The following is a 20,133-nucleotide window of genomic DNA, read 5'->3' as shown; positions in this document are numbered from 1 at the left end:
CCGTTGGGTGCTGGATGCCCTGGCCCAAGGGCACGCCCTCGAGTTCCAGAAGAAGTGCCCTCGTGTTCCAACCGTGGCCAGGAAGAAAAATCACGTCCCTCAACTACTGTTGGAAGTAAGGGCGATGCTCAAGAAAGGTACCATCGAGCTCGTCCCAAAGAGGCTTTGGGGCTCAGGCGTTTACTCAAGGTACTTCCTCGTAAAGAAGAAGACAGGAGGATGGCGTCCCATCCTGGACCTGCGGCGACTGCACAAGTACATCAAGGCACAGAAGTTCCGGATGGTCACCCTCCAGCACGTGCTGGGACAGCTGGAGGAGGGCGATTTCCTGTCGTCGTTGGACTTGGAGGATGCGTACTTCCACATCCCCATTCTAAAAAGACACCGAAAGTTCCTCAGGTTCCTGGTCCAGGGGCGGCACTACCAGTTAAAGGCCCTCCCATTCGGATTGAAGTCGGCACCCAGGGTGTTCACCAAGTGTCTCGCACCGGTGGCGGCGCGGATGCGCCTACAGGGGATCCACGTCTACCCCTACCTGGACGACTGGCTCATCCGGGCAAAGATAAGGGAGCTCGCCGTGGAGCACACTGCGAAGACCGTCCAGCTGCTCACGGGCCTGGGGTTCTCCTTCAACTTTACAAAATCCCACCTGGTCCCGTCGCAAGTCACCCTGTTTCTGGGAGCCAAGCTTGACACAGTGGCGCGGCTGGCCTCGCCGTCGGAGGAAAGGACCAGGACCATCCTGGGCAAGGTGCAGCGTCTGCTGGCCACGGACATGGCCAGGGTAAGATCTATCAAGTCCCTCCTCGGGATGATGTCCTCCTGCATTTATCTGGTGCTCCTTTGCAGACTTCGGATGCGTCCCTTACAAGAGTTCCTCTGAGCCCGCTGGGTCTAGTTGACGGGCAGCTTCGAGGACAGGATCCCACTCAACAAGGCGTTCCGTCAAGCGATTCGGTGGTGGGGTACCCGCTCTCATCTGTCAGCGGGCACGGACTTTCAGACCCCAGCTCACCAGGTGACGGTGACGACAGATGCCTCCCTGGAAGGTTGGGGAGTGCACTCCGGAGATCTTCACGCGAGAGGCCTTTGGCTCCCGGAGGAGAAGTCACTCCACATCAACATCTTGGAGCTCCGCGCAGTGTTCTGGGCCCTCAGGTCTTTTCTTCCGTCCCTCAAGGGCAAGGTGGTGAGGATCTTCACCGACAACACCACCACAATGTTCTACATCTGGAAGCAGAGCGGAACCAGATCCCCTGCCCTATTCAAGGAAGCCCAGGATCTGTGGCATTGGGCCGTTGCCCAAGGGATGTTTGTGGTGCCTTTTCATCTGGCAGGAATACAAAAACTTGAAAAACTTTAAGAGACTAGAGGGAATATTTATCTAGACCTCTTTAAGACAACCCTCAAAACGTCAAAACCACTAAACATACCACACTAATGCTTAAAGGGTCCCTTGCTTCTTCAGTATCTTCTTCTAACTCAGTCCTGCATGCTGTTTAACTCATTAGATTACAACATACTTATTCCAAACAGTTTTTTTTATCAAAAATATCAATTTATTTACTCTCAATAAAAACATCACTAAAAAATACATTCGTAATTATCTCAACAAGGAAAACATCTTGCACTTTTGTTTAAGTTCAATTATTGCACATTTGCCACTATTTTTGGTATCATTGACCACAGACAACTTCTACATAACATTCTATTTTCTAATACCTATCTCTGCTGTTAAATAGTTCATCAGTAGAAGACAAGTTTTTCAGCTTTTCATTTACTTTTTATGTCTTCTCCTGTCTTCACTGGGTACTCTAACTTCCCCAAAATATAGTGCTCTGCTCATTCACACTTATGTCATTCATACATCCTTTCATTCTACAATCCACACTACCCAACATGTTTCTTTCCTTTCTCAGTTCTCATAATTCCAGGAAATTCTTCAAGGGTTAATTTTTGTATAGCAACAGTCTGTTATGTAGTGACCATTCGGTCTTCTTGTGTTCTTTACACTTCTTGGTCAAGGCTCATGTGTTCGGTTCACATCTGTTTCATTTCTGGGCCAGAAGGTATCTTAATCAGGAATTCCCATGTTAGAGTCGTCCATGTTTGCCGTTTCCAGCTTATCCCGACCCCTCAGTGATCTTTGTACGAGATAAATGCCTCTTTTTGCTTCAATAGTTATGACCTCGATCGTCCCGGGTTCCCACGTGATCTTTACACGGCTTCTTAGTGTTCTAAGTGCCGATACCTTCTAGCTGGAGGGCTTGATCCATCTTCCTCGTGGGTTGCTGCCGGCGTTCTCTCGCTTCTTCCGACTTCTGTCGTCTCTGTTCCCATACCCGGATGTGTTTCCCCCGTCAGTCGGTTCCTCCCTCCGGCTTGTGGAATGAAAAACACCATCGCTGACTCACTCAGCAGAGAGCTGCGCTCGTGCCACGAGTGGGAACTACGCCAGGATCAAGTGGATCGACTTTTCCGACGATGGGGCGAACCCCAGATCGATCTCTTCGCGATGGCGACAAACTCCCAAGTGCCGGAGGTTCGCCAGCAGGTTCCCCCAGCCGAGGAGCATGGGCGATGCTTTCTCGTTCCCCTGGGACGGCCTATTTCTTTATGCGTTCCCTCCGTTACCGTTGCTGCTCCGGCTCATCAACCAGCTCAAGAGGTCCAGGTGCAGGATGATCCTCGTCGCACCGGCGTGGCCGAGACAGATCTGGTTCCCGGACATTCTGGACTTGTCAGCGTCCACACCAGTCAAGCTGCCGTCGGACGCGGATCTTCTCTCCAGGGAAGGAGGCGCCATTCTTCATCACAACCCAGAGTCGCTGAACTTGCAGGCCTGGCTCCTGCAGCACTAGAGTTTGGAGGGTACGACATCCCAGCCGACTGCAGAGAGGTTCTTGCAAAGGCCAGGGCGTCCTCAACTCTCAAGTGCTACAGACATAAATGGAAGAGTTTCTCTGTCTGGTGCCGTGCACAGATTAACCCTCTGCGGATTACGGCCCCTCAAGTATTGCCGTACCTACTGTCATTGGCCAAGGCTGGACTAGCTCACGCTTCCATCAAGATACATCTGGCCGCCATCTCACGATACACCAGAACTACGGGACGGCGTCCTTGTGGTCTCATCGACTGGTGAAGGAATTCATGAAGGGACTATTCCGTTTGTTCCCGCCGGTGAAGGCCCCTGCCCCGGCATGGGAGCTCAACGTGGTGCTGACCAGGCTCATGGGGGCCCCATTTGAGCCTAGGCATATGGCACCGTTGAAGTTTCTGTCGTGGAAAACAGCATTTCTCGTGGCCATCACCCCCGCACGACGAGTGGGAGAGATCCAGGCCCTATCTTGCAAGCCACCATACTTGACCTTTCACAACACGAGGGTGGTGCTGAGGACGCACCCCGCCTTCATGCCCAAGGTGCCTTCGGACTTCCACTTCAACGAACCCTTGGTGTTGCCAGTTTTCTTCCCGTCGCCTTTGTCGCCGGCTGAGAGGACTCTGCACTCGCTGGACGTAGCTAGAGCGCTGAAGTTCTACGTGGACCGCACGAAGAGTTTTCGGAAGACATCACAGCTGTTTGTAAACTTTGGACCTGTGAATCAAGGGAAGGTTCTCTCGAAGGCTTCCATTTCCAGATGGCTCTCCGGCTGCATCATACACTGTCACCGGTTGGCAAACCGACCGCTGCCCGGCCGTCCGAGAGCCCACTCGACCAGAGCGATCGCTGCTACCATGGCGTTACTGTCTGGTGTGCCCCTGCTCGACATCTGCAGGGCTGCGACGTGGAGGTCGACGCACACCTTCACGAGATTCTACTGCGTCGATCGGGACTCCAGGGAGGAGTCCAGGGTCGGCCAAGCAGTGCTGCGCAACCTGTTCTCTTAAGGTGAGCCTGGTGAGGAGGTAAGAGATGCTTAATGTTGAGTTTTTTGTATTGCTTAATGTTGAGCCTGTTGCCAGCTCCCGTGGTTGTGGATTTGTGTATACTGCTATGTATTTTTATATTCATGAGCATGTGAATCCATGCCAGACCCCATGCTGGAGAAGGAACAAGTTACTTACCTGTAACTGTTGTTCTCCAGCATGGGTCTGGCATGGATTCACATGCGAACCCTCCAGCCTACCCCTCTGCGGCTCTTCACTTGGTCATACTGCCACTTTACGTGCTACCAAATATGAGGATGGCTGCCAGAGGCGGAGCTTAGGGAGAGGGCAGTCATTGGCTGGGGGCAGTATGACCCAGAGACCAGTGATTGGTTACTACTAAGAAAGACAGATCAGAAAAGAAACTGATACTGATTTTTTCTATACCGAGGATTCCCGTCCTGACGACGGGGAATATTCATGAGCATGTGAATCCATGCCAGACCCATGCTGGAGAACAACAGTTACAGGTAAGTAACTTGTTCCTTCTTAAGCATTCTACTTCTTCCATTGTGCTCTGTGGATGTTACCCTTTTCCTCATTACTCCTTTACTTCCTACTCACAGCTTTGGTATGGTCTTAGACATTTACCACATATGTGCACAGTGCGTTCAACTTTTACTATTACTTTCAGCTTTCACATCTCACCTCCTTATTTAAACTTTCTTGCCTAATTACATTTTATTTCACAGAACCTTATTCCTATTCGGTCTCTTTTCCAACCTATTCGGAAAGCAGCAGCTCATTTTCCCATTTACGTCTTTTTGTCTGCCCATAGAGTAGTCACTAGGTGGAGCATAAGGGCATGATTTAGGCATCCACTGTTCATATCAGTGTGATCGAGAAAGGAAATCTCCTATGGAGCCTGTTAGAGGGTGAACAAGGGTCTAGTGCATCTCCTTTTTTCTCCTTCCTGGCCTGCTCAACCCCCTAACAAGGATGACTCGGGACATTGAAGCCTAAGCCCTGGTTCCACCTGCACGACAGGAGATGGCAGTGCATTTCAGTCCTTTCCCATCTCTATAGGTGTGGCTTAGGTGAGCCCTTGTGTGCATTTATATTCTGAATAGTGCCTCCACCTATAGATTATTTTTGCGGGCAACAGAACCTGAATACACTTTATTTTAGATCAACTGACACAGGTCAACCACCCCCAAAAGCAGAGGACAAGACCGAGGTGTGGTGGTTTTTGTTTATTTGTTAAAAGTTCATAAAGAGTAAACTTGGTAATTGATAATCACGAATGTCAGCAACATAAGTGCTTTTTGTTCAAGGGTCAATTTAATTTGTCTAAGGCTCCTCGGGAGTGGAGGTAAACCGACCTCTGCACGACATCCTGTAAGGAACTCATGGTGGCAACAGTAAAGACAGACACAATTGATCACAATTCAAGGGTATTTATTGAACAATAAATGCAGGGTGGTAAAATGCCTAATCCAAACCTAAATCTAACATGGGAGCAAGCAACGACCATCAAATAAAAAATAAGGCAATCCTAGTGGCATTGTGTCAAAGTAAAAGGGCCTAATCTCAGAAAAACCTATTGCCAATTCCTTACAACTAATTATAGAAAGATCAAAAATGTGTCATGGGCGCTCCTGTATGAGAACAAACACAGCAACAATGGCCTGTTCTTTGGGAGGGTACCCACTCTAGAGTCTGCAGCCACACTTTAGCTCACTGGACCTTTCACAGATGGGAAATATACATATTCTTTGTCCCGCCCACGTGGGCAGTCCAGCACACGTGTATGGGGTTGCTGTCTGTTGGTACTCTTGTTCAGAAGAGAATTGCCATAGCATTTCGGTGCTGGACTGCCGATGTGGGCGGGACAAAGACTTATATGCAAATGGATATTTCCCTTCTGTGAAAGGTACAGTGAGCTAAAGTGTGGCTGCGGACTCTTGAGTGGGTACCATCCCAAAGAACAGGTCATTTAGCTGTGTTCATTCTCAAAGAGGGGTGCCTATGGACTATATGTTGTTAATTATAGAAAGAGTGTGGGATATGGTTTCAATAAAGAAAAGAAGTGTTCCAAATAATAACTTGGGATGTGATTGCCAGGGGTCTCCCTTCCCCATGTTTTCAGCACGGGACAAGTTGGGACCTTGGAGCACAGCACACGCTCAAGCTTTCTCAGCACACGCCGAAAGTTCCGTTCCAACTATCAGGTTATTTGATGGTAAAGTCTCTGCATTAAAAAGTCTCTTGCCTTCGAGGCCTGATGTATCCAACAAACAAACACAAACAAAGAGTTTTTATCCAAAGTTCACGTTGAGTGAGGTCTTCAACGCTGGGTTGCCCTCTTCCGGGCACCGACTCCTCACGTATTTGTATTCAACCAATCAATTGAACAGTTCCTTTCTCAATGTACTTTTGGTGATGAATTTTCACCCCTGGATCTCCCTCGACCGGGCTCGGGTCCACTTGACAAGGGGGACAATTCACTTCCCCTCGTCTTCCAAGACCTCTTACTTTCACAAGTCTTAATGTCTTTTTAAACAGTCCTTCAGGCTTTGTTTCTGATTATCGACTTCCCTCTTCCGGGTTCACTCTCGCCAACTTTTACCACATACTGTTCATGCACTCATTTTACCAAACAGGATTCATTTCTCTTAGCTTCGCAACCATCTGTTGGTCAAAGACTTTCAATGGTACAGAGGGTTTTACAAGGCCCATGTATGACCATTTTGACCTCTTTTCGCTTCTTCTCACGGGCTTCTGGTTCTGGTAGTTTCTATCATCGGGTAATCGCCCAGAGTTTCCTGCCTAAGCACTCACGCGGTGCCGGCCTCCTCTGTTACTGGTTTTCCCCCTCGTTCCTCAATCGTATCTTTAAAATTTCAAATTAGTCGTTAGCTACTTTTCGTTCTACACAGTTCGGTTTCTTATCGATTCTGCCCTCGACTCACCGGCTGTGATGAACTGCTTGCCTTTCTTCATCTTTGGAGTCAAGGTTGGTACCAGTGAGACCAGCATCCTTCCCTGGCTTGGTTATCAGCAGAGGAGGGACTTGCGTACTGTAGACATCTGCTGCAACACACGCTGGCTACTCTTCGCAGTTTTATGTTTCCATCCGCAGAGGTTTCATGGGCCATGATCAGAAAGGGCAAGGTTACTTCTCTCCTTGTCACCCTCTCGGTATTCGCCGTCTTTTGCCTCCTCTTGAAATGCCGTGCTGAGTTAGGTATTGCGTCGCACGGTGTGCCTTGCTCATCTTGTGCTCCACCTTTTATCCCTGTGGGGAAGGGAAAGGGCCGTCAGATGTGTGTGATTCTGGTCAATTGCCTGACTTTGCCTGATCCTGGTATTGGGACATGTCAAGTTAAATGGCTCTGGTGTTAGTTTGTTGTCTTTTGTGTTGTGCGAAAGCGTTTGTGTGGGACAAGGGGGGAGGCAGTGTTTTAGAATATCTTACGTGGTAGGATGGGCTAAAGGTGTTGAAAGAAGGGGGATACTGTGTCTCACCCATCGGTGTCCCACTCCCCAAGGACCCCACACCCCCTCGAGGTAATCCTCCCTCACTTTTCCCCTCCAGGAACTGGATCCAATAGTGATGGCCATGTCCTGGCCACCTGGATGACAGATCCCTGGGAACCAGCTAGAGAGACACCGTCCAGTTTCTCACAATTCTCCCGAACTATAAATAACATGAACGACCCTCAAAGAATTTTGTTTTGACGATTGGACTCTACCTAACTCAATGGGACCCAGGGTGTATGGCAGTTCCTTCCCCTAAGAATGAAGTTAACCTGGCACCTGTGGGGCATTCCAGGGCATCTATGATTTTGATATATTTCTCCTGGCCTCCTTAGGCATGCCCGACCCGTATTGGTATACACTCAGTCTCTGTTACACTGACTTAACTTGCCTATCTTGACAAGGGCGTTGGAGGGCTGGATAAAACTCCCAAAAGTTGATGCCTGTGGTGCAACTCTCTTGGCTTGACCGGAGTACGCCTGTCCAGATGTTCTCTGTAAACAGCGACCCCTCCTTTAGCATAGCTGCGTCTTTCCCTGTATTAGTTCCAGTCAGGGATTTATATGTATTGGCTAAAGAATAACATGATGTGCCGGGTGTACACCATTTATCTCTTCTCCCTTTCTGTAAGTAATTGTCAAATCCTCTGTCCGTCTCTGGTCTGTATCAAAACATAAAAAGGTCTAGCTACTTTCTTTTGTGCCTCATACCGGGCAGATGAGTGCACTCATCACATATCTAAGCCACTGTTACTGAGAAAGAGACCCTGAGCTTCAGGAAAGTAACATCCAGATGTGGTTCATATGAAACATTCCTTTTGATGCTTGCAATGCTTCACCCTAGACCAGGGCTCTCCAGATTTTTTATTTGGACTACAACTTCCATCATCCCTAACCAGCATAGTCAGTAGCCAGATATCATACGACTTGTAGTCCGAAACATCTGGAGAGCCAAAGGTTGCAGATCCCTGTCCTAGACATTGGGGAATGGAAACATGTTGACTAGGCATTGTACTTTCTGTTGTAGGCACCCAAATACCAAGGTAATAACGAATGGTGTACTCTGTGGAAAAGTCTATCTGTCTTTTTATGTGGGGCTTAAAAGAATACAAAAGAAAAGGTGCAGCCAATAAACATGTCAGATAGAAATATGCACTTTACACTACCTAGGCACAGCTATTCATCGACCTCAATTTAAAAAGCAGAACAGCTCTGTTTTCTCAGTCCATTTAATTCATCTCCAACACATATAGTATAAATAGTTGCCATCTGTCGAAGATCATCTCCTCCTAGCCTTTAATAGCAGAAATGTTTTTCTACATTTTGTAACAGTCCAGCTGTTATGCCCCCACACCTTTAGTCGTTTGTAAGTATAGTTTGTCACAAGAAGTGTGTTAACAATCCTGTATTTCATATTTGACCTCAAACGCCACAATTCATTTTGTTAATAGGAAGCCAATATGTCCTTCTGGGCTTCTTTACCTAATCCTGTGCACTGCTGCCTCCTCAATGGCATCACTCTTGTTGGTTGTCAAGAACATATGTTCGATTAAGGTATGGTGTTCTGGATGCAGAATATTTCAATTGCTTGAGGAAAGCACCCCTTTTTAGAGAGAATGAAACTTCTTCAGCAAATTACCTCGTTTCTCCAGCTCCATGGAAGCTTGGAGAGCTTAATCATAAGAAGTCCCTAAAACAACAGGTCATAACAATATGCTGCAGTTCATACCTCTGTGTCTCCAAAGGTTATCCCAAGGTGGAGTGAAGATGTTGATCTTGTATACTCCCAAAGCTTACATCTTGTCTGCCAATGTCTTATATAGGTCTTCCGAGATTTAACTTGCTTAATGTACTTAGAGTCAACAAATATTGAAAAATGTTCCTGACGATTTCTCACTCATACATTAGTCAAAAAATAAGGGCCCATTTGTTGGCTACTAATGAGCAAGTTCAATTTATTTCAAAGATCACACAAAATATTTTATTTACAAAATGTAATTGTGCTCAGACCTCAACTCAAGTGGAAGTTTGAGAAATTGAAGCAATTGCCGCGTACTCTTATACCACTACACCAAGGTGTAGTTGGCAGAATCCAATTGTTGGATGACTTAGTAATATTCAAATGGTTGACCCAGTGCAATCATTTTTGCTGTATGAAAGTGTTGACAAGATTACAGCACCCAACTAGAGCGATGAGCAAATTGCTCCACTTTTTCAATAGGGCTATTTGTTTTACCAGCATCGGTTCATCATTAATGTGGCCACAGTATTAATTTTTACATTTGGTCAAGATCACACAAGAAGTCACTGTTGCAAGCCAGGATTTTAACTTTCTTCAAGCACAGCTAGTGAAATATATATTTCTAGTTTGCATTTCTACATTTTAGTATACACTTCCACAATTAAAGCAACAATACTTCACAATAATTTACAATTTGGATGATCAAATGTTCCTCACATTTGTTATCAAATGTTTAATTCAAAAATAAAGAAGAGATTTAATCAGAAAAATCCATTATGATGTAAATACAGTAAAGATCATTTTATTTTACTATTACTTTTTTTTTTAAAGGCTCGTGCAAAACAGCTGTACAATGCCGGGTATACGTCGCTGGCTCATTTAGCCAATGCTGATCCTGAAACAATGGTGAAGGTGATGGAACATATGTCTCGACGTCAAGCCAAACAAATTGTGTCTTCTGCGAAGGTGAGCATACTCTACATACTATGTATTTTGCGAAGTGGAACAAACTAACAGGACTATGATTTAAAGATAGTCACCAAATATCTTTGTGAGAAAAAATAAATATTGAGGAGTTAAGAGTTGAACGAAAAATATTGATGAGTACTAAGCACTTTAGGTCCAGGAACTAATCATTTCACGTTCATAAATCAAAAATGCATTTCTCAAATTAGCTGTGCTGAAAATGGATTGAAGCTGTGTGTTCAGCTCGATTATAGCATTGCGGTGTAGTTACGGTAACATGAGACTTTACACAGGAAAATGAGAAGTGTTGTCCTCTAACTTTTGACTGTCACTGAAAATTCACTTAATTTAGCAAGTTACTGATCTGACCGGATCGAACACTCAATCCAAATTTGGGGAAGTTAATGTATTTATTATCAAAAAGATTGCTGAGAAAAGGTGTTTTTCGTATTGGTTTTTTCATAAAGCTCCAAAAACCACATTGTTTTTTGAGCTATTTGGGACACTTGCATCCCTTACCCTGAACTGTTGCATTCCACAAACATTTTAAAAATCAGATTAGCCAAGCCTGAGCGATCCCCTTTTTTCAAGACATTTTTTATTTTTTAATCTATTAATACATGCGTAGTCCGGGCCAACAATAACAGTTAATTAGAGCAAAAGCTATACGCAGTCGGAAGCGGCTAACTTTGGTCAGTGCAGCTTCACGTTCTATGGCACGTTTGTTACTTCCATTCCTTTAGCGTTTCTCTTTCCAGGTCTGGCACAGAAGGACTTGCTAATGGAGGCCCTCTGGTGAGGCTATTAAGCTGCAAGGCTGAGGTTGTGCCTGGCTGATATCCAGATACGATATTAGAGAAGCATGTAGTGAGACCTGAGAGTGGCCTGATACTGCTATTGACCTGACAGCAGTTTTGGGGTAGGATTGCAGTTACCTTTTAGCTCAAACTTGATGTTGATGCAGTGTTGTGATCTTATCACTACTTCGAGGGGATTGGGTCCTCCGACGTATTCCATAACTATGACAGGTAATGTCCACAGCTGTGCTGCTTTGGAAAATCTTTGGCGTATGCGTCCTGCATCGATGACGTCTATGCGCCGTCCCCTAGGACCTCCTCCGACAGCCGACGTCACCCGATGTGACAAGTAGGACGCATGACGCCCATAGCCTCAGTTCCGTTTTTTCTGCGAACGTGTTCGCTTCGTGAATCTCGGTACACCTCGACTCTTTGGAGTTTGCTGTTTTCTTCTCGGTTCGTTAAACCTGTTCGGTTTTTTGTGAAGACCTGTTCGTGGCGATGTCTACTTCGTCTTCAACCCCGCGTCCGGGCTTCAAGAAATGCAGGGACTGTGGGTCCAAGATGTCGGTCACGGACCCATACAACGCCTGCCTCTGGTGCCTCGGGGAGGCCCACGATACGGACGACTTTGTCGACTGCCAGTCGCTCACGGCAAAGGCCTTGCGGGAACGCAAGAAGAAGCTGTCGGTAGGTCGGGTGTCTAAGCCCCAGAAGTCGAGGTCTGCAGGGCTTTCGACGGATGACTCAAGGGGCGACTCTCCGCGTCATCGTCGGAAGTCCAGTGGGTCTCCTTCCAGGAGACGGTCTCGCCACTCCTCCGCCTCTTCGAGGCATTCCCCGAAACGCCGGCATCGGTCGCCTTCCCCGTCCTCTTCCGAGGATTCCGCCCGTCGGCGGGTCGCTTATCCCTCCATGCAAGCGACACCGGAGGAATGGGCTGCCTTCGGGAAGCAGATGCTATCGATTCTTGAATCGCAGGGCACTGGTCCGTCCGCGCCTCCGAGTGGGGTCGGTCGGCACCGGTCGAGAGACTCCGCTCGTACGCCTTCGGGCTCGGGTGGTCGGCACGGCCCGCGGGAGAGGTCCCGCTCGGACAAGGGTAGCCGTTCTCGCCACGCCCGTTCCAGGTCCCGGTCCTCGGCGCGCTCGAGACCGCGTGATCCTGTGCCGTCTTCGAAGAAGACGTCGACGCCTGTGGCGCCGAGGTCGTCGACGATTTCTCTCGAGGTTCTGCCTCCAAGGGGGTCGTTGACGCTGTCGGCGCCTTGGTCGTCGAAAGACACGCTCGGAGCTCCGGCTTCGAGGCCTGTGTCGAAGCCGTCGATGCTGGCGGCGCTGCAGCTGATGTCGACGCCGATTCGCTCGACGTCGACGCCGTTTCTGTCGACGCTGGCGCCGACTCATTCGGCGCCCTCAACGCCTTTTGAGGCGGTGGTGTCGGAGGGGCCCCGTGGCACGGGGTTAGCCCCTAGAGTGGCTCTGGCTAAGGTCAGGCACTGCTTTGGTCCCCAGAGGTCTTCCTCTCCCCGCCTGGAGTACATTTCAGAGGGTGAGGAAGGCTCTGATGACGGCTTGGTTCCGGTTACGGTACCAGATGAGCTTATCCCGGGCCATAGCCAGTTTGATGACCTGAGGCAGTCACTGCATGATGCGAGTGGACTGAACACCTCTCCGGAGGTGGAGTTTTGTAGGCTGGAGCCTTGCACTCATGCCGATTCTTCATATCGGCGCCTTATATGTCTCTGGTCACCGAGTACTTGGGTTGGTTCAGGATGATCTCACTGACATTCTTGGTCTTGGTCCCCCCACTGACCTGGTTTTGTCGTTTCATATGGCTCTGCAGAGAAGGGTGGCGGCGGCTTGGACTGCTCCGGAGAGTCTCCCGGCAGTGGGCAAGTCTGTCGTGAAAATACCGTCCAGCCAGTAGCGACCCCTGCTACTTGTTCAGGCACCCCACTCCGTAGAGTTTGGTGGTGCAGGCGGCTACGGCCCCGGCAAAGCAGGCGTCCTATCCTACCATCCCTCCGGATAGGGACAACAAACGTTTTGCCGGCTGGGCGAAGAAAGTGTTTTCTTCAGGGAGTATGGCGCTTCAGGCGGCCAACTCCATATGTGCCTTGTCTCGTTTCACACACACTCTGTGGAACTGTGTTGCATTAGCGGCTGAACGTATTCCCGAAGGGGAAGAACGGGATGGTTTCCTTGCTATGGTTCAGAATGGCAAGGATGCCATGTGTGAGGCCGTTCAGTCGGGTTTGGACATGGCAGATTGTGTCAGCCGGTCCATGGCGGCGAGCACCGTAATACGCAGGTTTGCGTGGTTGCGGAAGTCTGGGTTCGCTCCTGATGTGCAGTCCCGGCTCCTCAACATGCCCTTTGACGGTGAACATCTTTTTGGCAGCAAGGCTGACGAGAGCCTTGAGAGGCTACAGACCTCCAAAGCTGCAGCAAAGTCGTTGGGCGCTGCAGTTCGCCAACCTCTGCCTTTTCGTCCTAGGGGACAGCAATGGAGGGGAGGTTCCTTTCGCTATTACTCGTCCTTCAGTAAAGCGAGAGGAGGTAGCAGTCAAAGAGGCCACCGTAAGAGTGCCAGAGATGGAAACAAGGGTACTCGAGGTGCCGAGGCCGCTCGGGCAGTTGCCTCTTTGCCCTCAGGCAACACCGCAGCCGCTACCACTCAGTCATTTGGCCAGGTCCCATGGTTCGCCGGTTGGGGGAAGGCTGGCGCAGCATCTTGTAGAGTGGCGAGCCATTACTTCAGATGTGTGGGTTCTGGAGATCATAACCCAAGGCTACTGTCTTCCTTTTCGGCAGAGGCCTCATGACAATCCACCTGGGAACCTCTCTTAGAAGAGTCCGGATTCGCTCCTTGCGCAGGAAATTCAAGCCCTGCTGGAGAAAGGCACCATAGAACTGGTGCCTGTAGCGGAGAGGAACAAGGGATGGTATTCCCCTTATTTTTTGATTTCGAAGAAAGACGGGGGATTGAGACCCATCATGGACTTGCGCGGTTTGAACAAACTCCTCAGGGAGGCCAAGTTCAAGATGGTTACTCTCTCTCAAGTCCTCCAGGCCCTTCAACTTCAGGACTGGTTGGTGTCTCTCAACCTCAAGGATGCTTACTTCCATGTGCCGATCCATCCCAAGCACAAGAAGTACCTGAGGTTCGCGTTGGCGACTCGCACTTTCAGTTTCGGGTCCTGCCGTTGGGATTGACCTCCGCCCCAAGGGTTTTCACCAAGCTCATGGTGGTGGTGGCAGCGCATCTCAGGAAAGGGGGTATTCACGTCTACCCCTACCTGGACGATTGGTTGATCAGGGGGAGCTCTCCCGAGCAAGTCCTGGATCATCTGTCCATCACCTGTCACTCCCTTCACAAGCTGGGCTTCTCCCTCAATTTAAAGAAGTCCCATTTGACACCAACGCAGCAGCTCCAGTACATCGGAGCAGTGCTCGATACGTCCCTGGGGCAGTGTTTTCCGCCCCAGGTGAGGGCTCTTCACATTCAGCAAATGGTGCACAAGTTTCAACTTGCCCAGAATCTCCCAGCGTCCGAGTTCTTGAGACTGCTCAGCCTCATGGCATCCTGCATTCTTCTGGTGCCAGAGGCTCGTCTGCGGATGAGATCTTTGCAGTGGGCACTCAAGCGCCAGTGGTCTCAGTCCTCCGGCAGGCTGTCGGACCCTGTTCAGGTGCCGCCCTCGGTCGCCCAGGACCTTCTGTGGTGGGCCGTCGAAGGCAATCTGATGAAGGGGGCCCCATTTTGGTTGCCCTAGCCGGAGGTGACGATCGTGACGGACGCATCCCTCATGGGATGGGGAGCTCATGCTAGCGAGTTGACAGTCAGCGGTTGTTGGTCTCCGTCGGAGTCCAGACTCCATATCAAACTGTTGGAGCTGAGGGCCGTCATGCTTTTCTGCCGACTATGCGAGGAAAGAGTGTCCTGATTCTAACGGACAACACGGTAGCCATGCACTACCTCAACAAAAAGGGGGGACCAGGGTCATTTCCTCTGTGCAGGGAGGCGATGCAGCTCGAGTTCTGGGCCATCCAGCAGGAAGTTTCGATCTCGGCTGTTCATCTGGCCTGATAAGACAACGAGATGGCAGACGCTCTAAGCAGGCAGAACACGATCTCTCACGAGTGGGAGCTGGCTCAGGAGATTCTCCTGGAGATCTTCGCCCCTTTGTGGGGACCCCTCAAGTAGATCTCTTCGCCTCCAGTGTCAACTGGAAGTGCGAAAGGTTTTGCTCGCGGGAATTTCCTCCAAAAGGAGCCTTAGGAGACGCGTTCGTGGTGGAGTGGTCATTCCCACTGCTGTACGCGTTTCCTCCAGTCCCCATCATCCCGCAAGTACTGCGGAGGTTACAGAGGTTCAGTTCCCGGATGATCCTCATTGCTCCGGCATAGGCCCGGAGGACGTGGTACCCGGATGTTCTCGACTTGTCCATCTGCCCTCCACGTCGTCTTCCCTACCAAGACGATCTGCTCTCACGGGACGGGGGTCAGGTTCTCCATCCAGAGGTCCGATCCCTCAACCTTCACGCTTGGCTTCTGAAAGGTTGAGGTATAAGGATTGGGACCTCCCTGAAGACGTGATGGAGGTGTTGCTCTCGTCCAGGCGGCCGGCAACAAAGTCTCTGTACCGTTGCTGTTGGAGAAAGTTCTGCGACTGGTGCAGAGGTAAGAATGTGGATCCTTTTGAATGTGACATTCCCATGGTTCTGTCTTTTTTGCTTTCTTTGGCCCACAGGGGCTTGCAAGTGGGGACCATTAGAGGTTACCTGACGGCGCTGTCGATATTTAAGCGCTCGTCTGAAGAGTGTTCCTATTTTAAGATTCCTTTAATTTCTCAGTTTTTGAAAGGGCTCACTAATGTGTTCCCTCCGTCACTTTTTCTGGTGCCCGGTTGGGATTTTAACCTTGTTCTTAACTTTCTTATGGGTGCTCCGTTTGAGCCTTTACATTCTTGCCCTTTGAGACTGCTAACTCTTAAAACTGTGTTTTTGGTTGTGGTTACTTCCGCTCGCAGAGTGAGTGAGTTACAGGCACTTTCAGTTAAGCCACCCTTCAATGTGTTTCATAAGGACAGGGTTGTCCTTAGAGTTAGTCCTTCTTTTCTTCTGAAGGTGGTTTCGGAATTTCATTTGAGCCGGAAGGTTGTTCTTTCGGCGTTCTAGCCTCCTCCACATCCTGGTAAGGAAGAGGAGAGGCTCTATAGGCTTGATCCTAGGAGAGCGTTGAGCTTTTATATTTCGCGCATGTCCCGGGTCAGAGTGGACGATCAACTTTTCATTGGTTACGCTGGAAAGCGTTTGGGACAAGCTGTGACGAAACAGACTTGGTCTCGTTGGATTATTTTAGCTATCTCTGACTGTTACCACTTGGCGGCTAAGGACCCTCCGGCTGGCTTGCGTGCCCATTCAATCAGGGGAGTGGCTGCATCTACTGCCCTGCAGAGGGGTGTTCCTATTCGTCACATCTGTGATGCAGCCACCTGGGCTTCAGTACATACTTTTGTACGTCACTACTCCCTCGATTCCATCAGAGGGCAGGATCTGGCCTTTTGCAAGGCAGTCCTATATTCCGCAATTTGATTGGGCATGCTAAATTTGTGTTCTAAATTCTTTTCCCACCTCCTTGCTTGGTACTGCTTTGGGAGTCTGTCATAGATATGGAATACGTCGGAGGACCCAATCCCCTCGAAGAACAAGTTACTTTCTTACCTGGTAACTTTCTTTCGATGGGATGGTCCGACGACGTATTCCATATCGCTCGCTCCCACCCTACCTTCCCCGCTGCAGAATTTCTTTTGCGATTGCAGCTTGCGTTCTGCAAGGCCTTGTGTGTCTGACTGGCAGAAAACTGGTGGCACACGTTCTGGGGGAAAAATCTATAACTGAGGCTATGGGCGTCGTGCGTCCTACTTATCACATCGGGTGACGTCGGCCGTCGGAGGAGGTCCTCGGGGACGGCGCATCAACGTCATCGACGCAGGGCGCAGACGCCGAAGATTTTCCGAAGCAGTACAGCTGTGGACATTACCTGTCATAGATATGGAATACGTCGTCGGACCATCCCATCGAAAGAATGTTACCAGGTAAGAAAGTAACTTGTTCTTCTTGCCTGTTGTTGCTAATCACTGCTAATTAGTGCCATACGAATGAGTGTTTCACACTCTCCCGTTGGATCTTTCTATCTGAAAAAACTGGATGCTGCTGGGTCTATTGGGCCATTAGACTGTCCTGCTGTCTGTTTTTTTTACGTTCCGCTGCTATTTCCCTTTTCTGTCTTTTTATCTTTGCCTTGTGAGGGTTGCAGGGATGTTGGCCATGCTAGGTGTACAGTGGCCGGCCTCGCCCAATAAGCTGATTTTGCATGTTCATTTCTGGTGCACATCCCTGAGCCTAGCGTGACTCTGAGCCTTCAGAGTGCTTGTTACGAGAGCAAATGGCTCTCTAAGTAACATCTGTGCACCCAAGTAAATTGTTCCCCTCCCCCTGTGCTTGAATCATTTTCTTAGAAGGTAAAGAAGGGGCGTGTTCAAGAAAAACGTAACCCTGGTATATCAAATCTGGCCCTTGTGGAGTATAATAAACCACCTGCCGTGCCAATATCTAAAAGGTTTTGTTTGTCTGAGGATTGGCTAGTAATGAGCGAAAGAGACAGCGTCTTCAGAACAGGAGAGACAATTTCTCAGACTGTGATGAACAACTTGGTCGACTTATGGTTTCCCCAATACCAAGTGTGAAATCTGACATTAAGGTCTAGGGTAATCAGGAAGAGTATAATGACGTTCAGTGGGATGCAGCATAGGATAATCAGGTGGGAAATGTTATGAACGTGACCACATCCCTGGCAGTGTCAGTACATTCCCCAAGTAAAAGGGCAGAGAATATGTCTCCACAGCATCTCTCACAGTCACTGACGGGTCATCTCCTTATGGATGGTGAACAAATTGTGCAACATGAGCCACAGAAATGTCAACTTGTTAAGGAAACTATTATTCAGGAGTTATCCTGCAGATAAGGTAGATAACTTTTCTCAAACTGTTCAGAAATCTAACTTGGTACATTAGCATTGTCAGACTTCCTTGGGGCAAAAAGGTGCTCTCCATTTGAGGAAAAATCTACTAAACCACAGGAAATTACATATGTCTCCTATGTTTCCTCATCTATTCCTCCTCTGGCAGCTGTAGCGCTTATTCAAACCTCCCTATGTCCACGCTATCCAGACAGCCCTAGAAAAAAGCCTTGTTGAACCAAGGACCTGCGTATAGGCAAAGCCCATATGCCCATGATCGAGGATAAGACATTGAGAGAATTTGAAATGGACAAAGTCTTAATCACTAATGTGGAGAAGCCGTCGGGGAATGAGCCAAAGTGCTGGCATGGCTTGCCAAAAAACTGAGCCCGGCTTATCAGAATCTCAGACTTTAAGGTCCTTGGGAAAATTGAGTTAGACAGATGGTCACTCAAACAAATGGAGATTGTGTGTTGGTGGGGTGTGGTGGCAGCAACGTCCCACACTTAGCATTTATAAAGATTTTCCCGATGACCCTTCAAATCAGAAATTGATAGTCGATTCTGTGTAGTGCTCTTCAGATGATTTGGAACGATAGTCCATTTTTCGTATTATGTTTTCCTGTGGCATACTGACTGGACTTTACAATGTGTGTTGGCTTTTACATGCCGTTTCTTTTTTAATATTTTGTTATGCTTTGTTATACTTGTTTAGTGCTGCTCTTGTTTGTGTTAGCACCCTGATGTCTATGAGCTAGCCTTGGCGCTTTATAAATTCCAAATAAATAAGTGTGGAATGAGCCATAAACACACATTATAAGGGTGAATATGATCCAACTCAATAGTCATACGACAGGTACTTTGTACAAGCCAACACCATGAGCACACCATGATCAACAACAATAGTCACGGGAGTATTGCTTAGGGGCACCGCTCTCGCCTTGGAAGCAGGACAACGCAGAGCAACGGTTCAATCCCCGGGTCCGTGCTTAGAAACCTCTGGGTATTAAGTGTTAAATGTTAAAGGTATTTGTACCGCGCACCGTCACCAACGGAATTGGTCCCCAGGCGCTCTGGCGGATCTGTAAACGATAAGGTGGGATGGGTTAGTAAGGTGAAGAGGGAGTAGGATAGTGAGAGGAGTGGTGTTCAGCTTGGTATACACCAGATACTGAGCTTTCGTGCAGGTATTGGATCGGTGTCGGTCCACGTGTGCTGTTGCTCTGGCTTATGTGTTGTTGCACAGTGTTGTGAAGTGCGTGCGGCTTGCGGTGCGAGAGATGGTTGTGTGAGTTTTTGAGTGAGATAAGTGTGCAGAGTTTGAGGTTATAATGGTTAGTGGGTTACCTGACCTTTAGCATGCTAATATTCACAGTTTTCTCTAAGTGTGGCACTTGTTGGCCTTTCACAGTCCGATCTAGAAGCAGCGCAGGCCAATGTTCACAGTTCTATCTAGTTGTGGGCATGCTAACATTCAGAATCTTATCTAGGAGTGGCACAGGCTGGTGTTCACAGTTCTAAGTGTGGCACATGCTGACATTCGAGTTTCATCTGGGCGCGGGCATGCTATCCTTCAATAAAAAACCTATCTAGATGCGACGCAGGCTAATGTTCCCATTCTATCCAAGCGTGGACATGCTAGCATTCACAATTCTATCTAGACGTGACGCAGTCTAATGTTCACAATTCCATCCAGATGTGATGCAGGCTAATGTTCACAATTCTATCTAAGTGTGGACATGCTAATATTTACAATTCTATCTAAGTGTGGACGTGCTAATATTTACCAATCTGTCTAAGTGTGGACATGCTAATATTCACAATTCTGGCTGGTGTGCGCGTGAGATCTGCAGACACCAGAGCCACTGCTCACACGGGGGCAGAACATGAAAATGTTACATGAGACAGTAGGATAAGGGGCTACTAAGTAACCCCCCCTACTCCACATAAGATGGTGTGTGCTGGACCTACAAAGGAAAAGTTAAGCAAGATAAATTTCATCTTACTATTCTTGAAGTGTAGTTCACCCAAGAAAAGGTATTTAAACCTTAAGAGCAATCCAAAGGATTTCTTAGTGACACTGCACTGAAGTTGCTGCGTATCACCATACAAAAAGCAGATGCCTATGGAGTTTGTCAGACTCCAAAAACAGTGAAAACAAAATCCAAATCAGGGGAAAACACGGGAGCATGAGAAAA

The 20,133-nt window shown here is 48.5% G+C and overlaps 1 protein-coding gene across 4 annotated transcripts in view; it reads left to right on the top strand.

Annotated features, from left to right (window-relative positions):
- The window catches only part of HELQ (helicase, POLQ like), a 938,511-nt gene that overhangs the window by 843,705 nt on the left and 74,673 nt on the right, over positions 1-20,133 (top strand). For all 4 annotated transcript variants that reach the window (XM_069630384.1, XM_069630383.1, XM_069630386.1 and 1 more), the window contains one exon: positions 9,979-10,113. In XM_069630384.1, the coding sequence (XP_069486485.1) occupies positions 9,979-10,113 (135 nt within the window). The remainder of the gene's footprint in view (positions 1-9,978; positions 10,114-20,133) is intronic.

This window comes from Ambystoma mexicanum, chromosome 6q (assembly GCF_040938575.1).
Source record: "Ambystoma mexicanum isolate Mex_15411 chromosome 6q, UKY_AmexF1_1, whole genome shotgun sequence".
Taxonomy (NCBI): Eukaryota; Metazoa; Chordata; class Amphibia; order Caudata; family Ambystomatidae; genus Ambystoma; species Ambystoma mexicanum.
The sequence above is the reverse complement of the archived record's forward strand: the minus strand, read 5'-3'. Positions and strand labels throughout refer to the sequence as shown.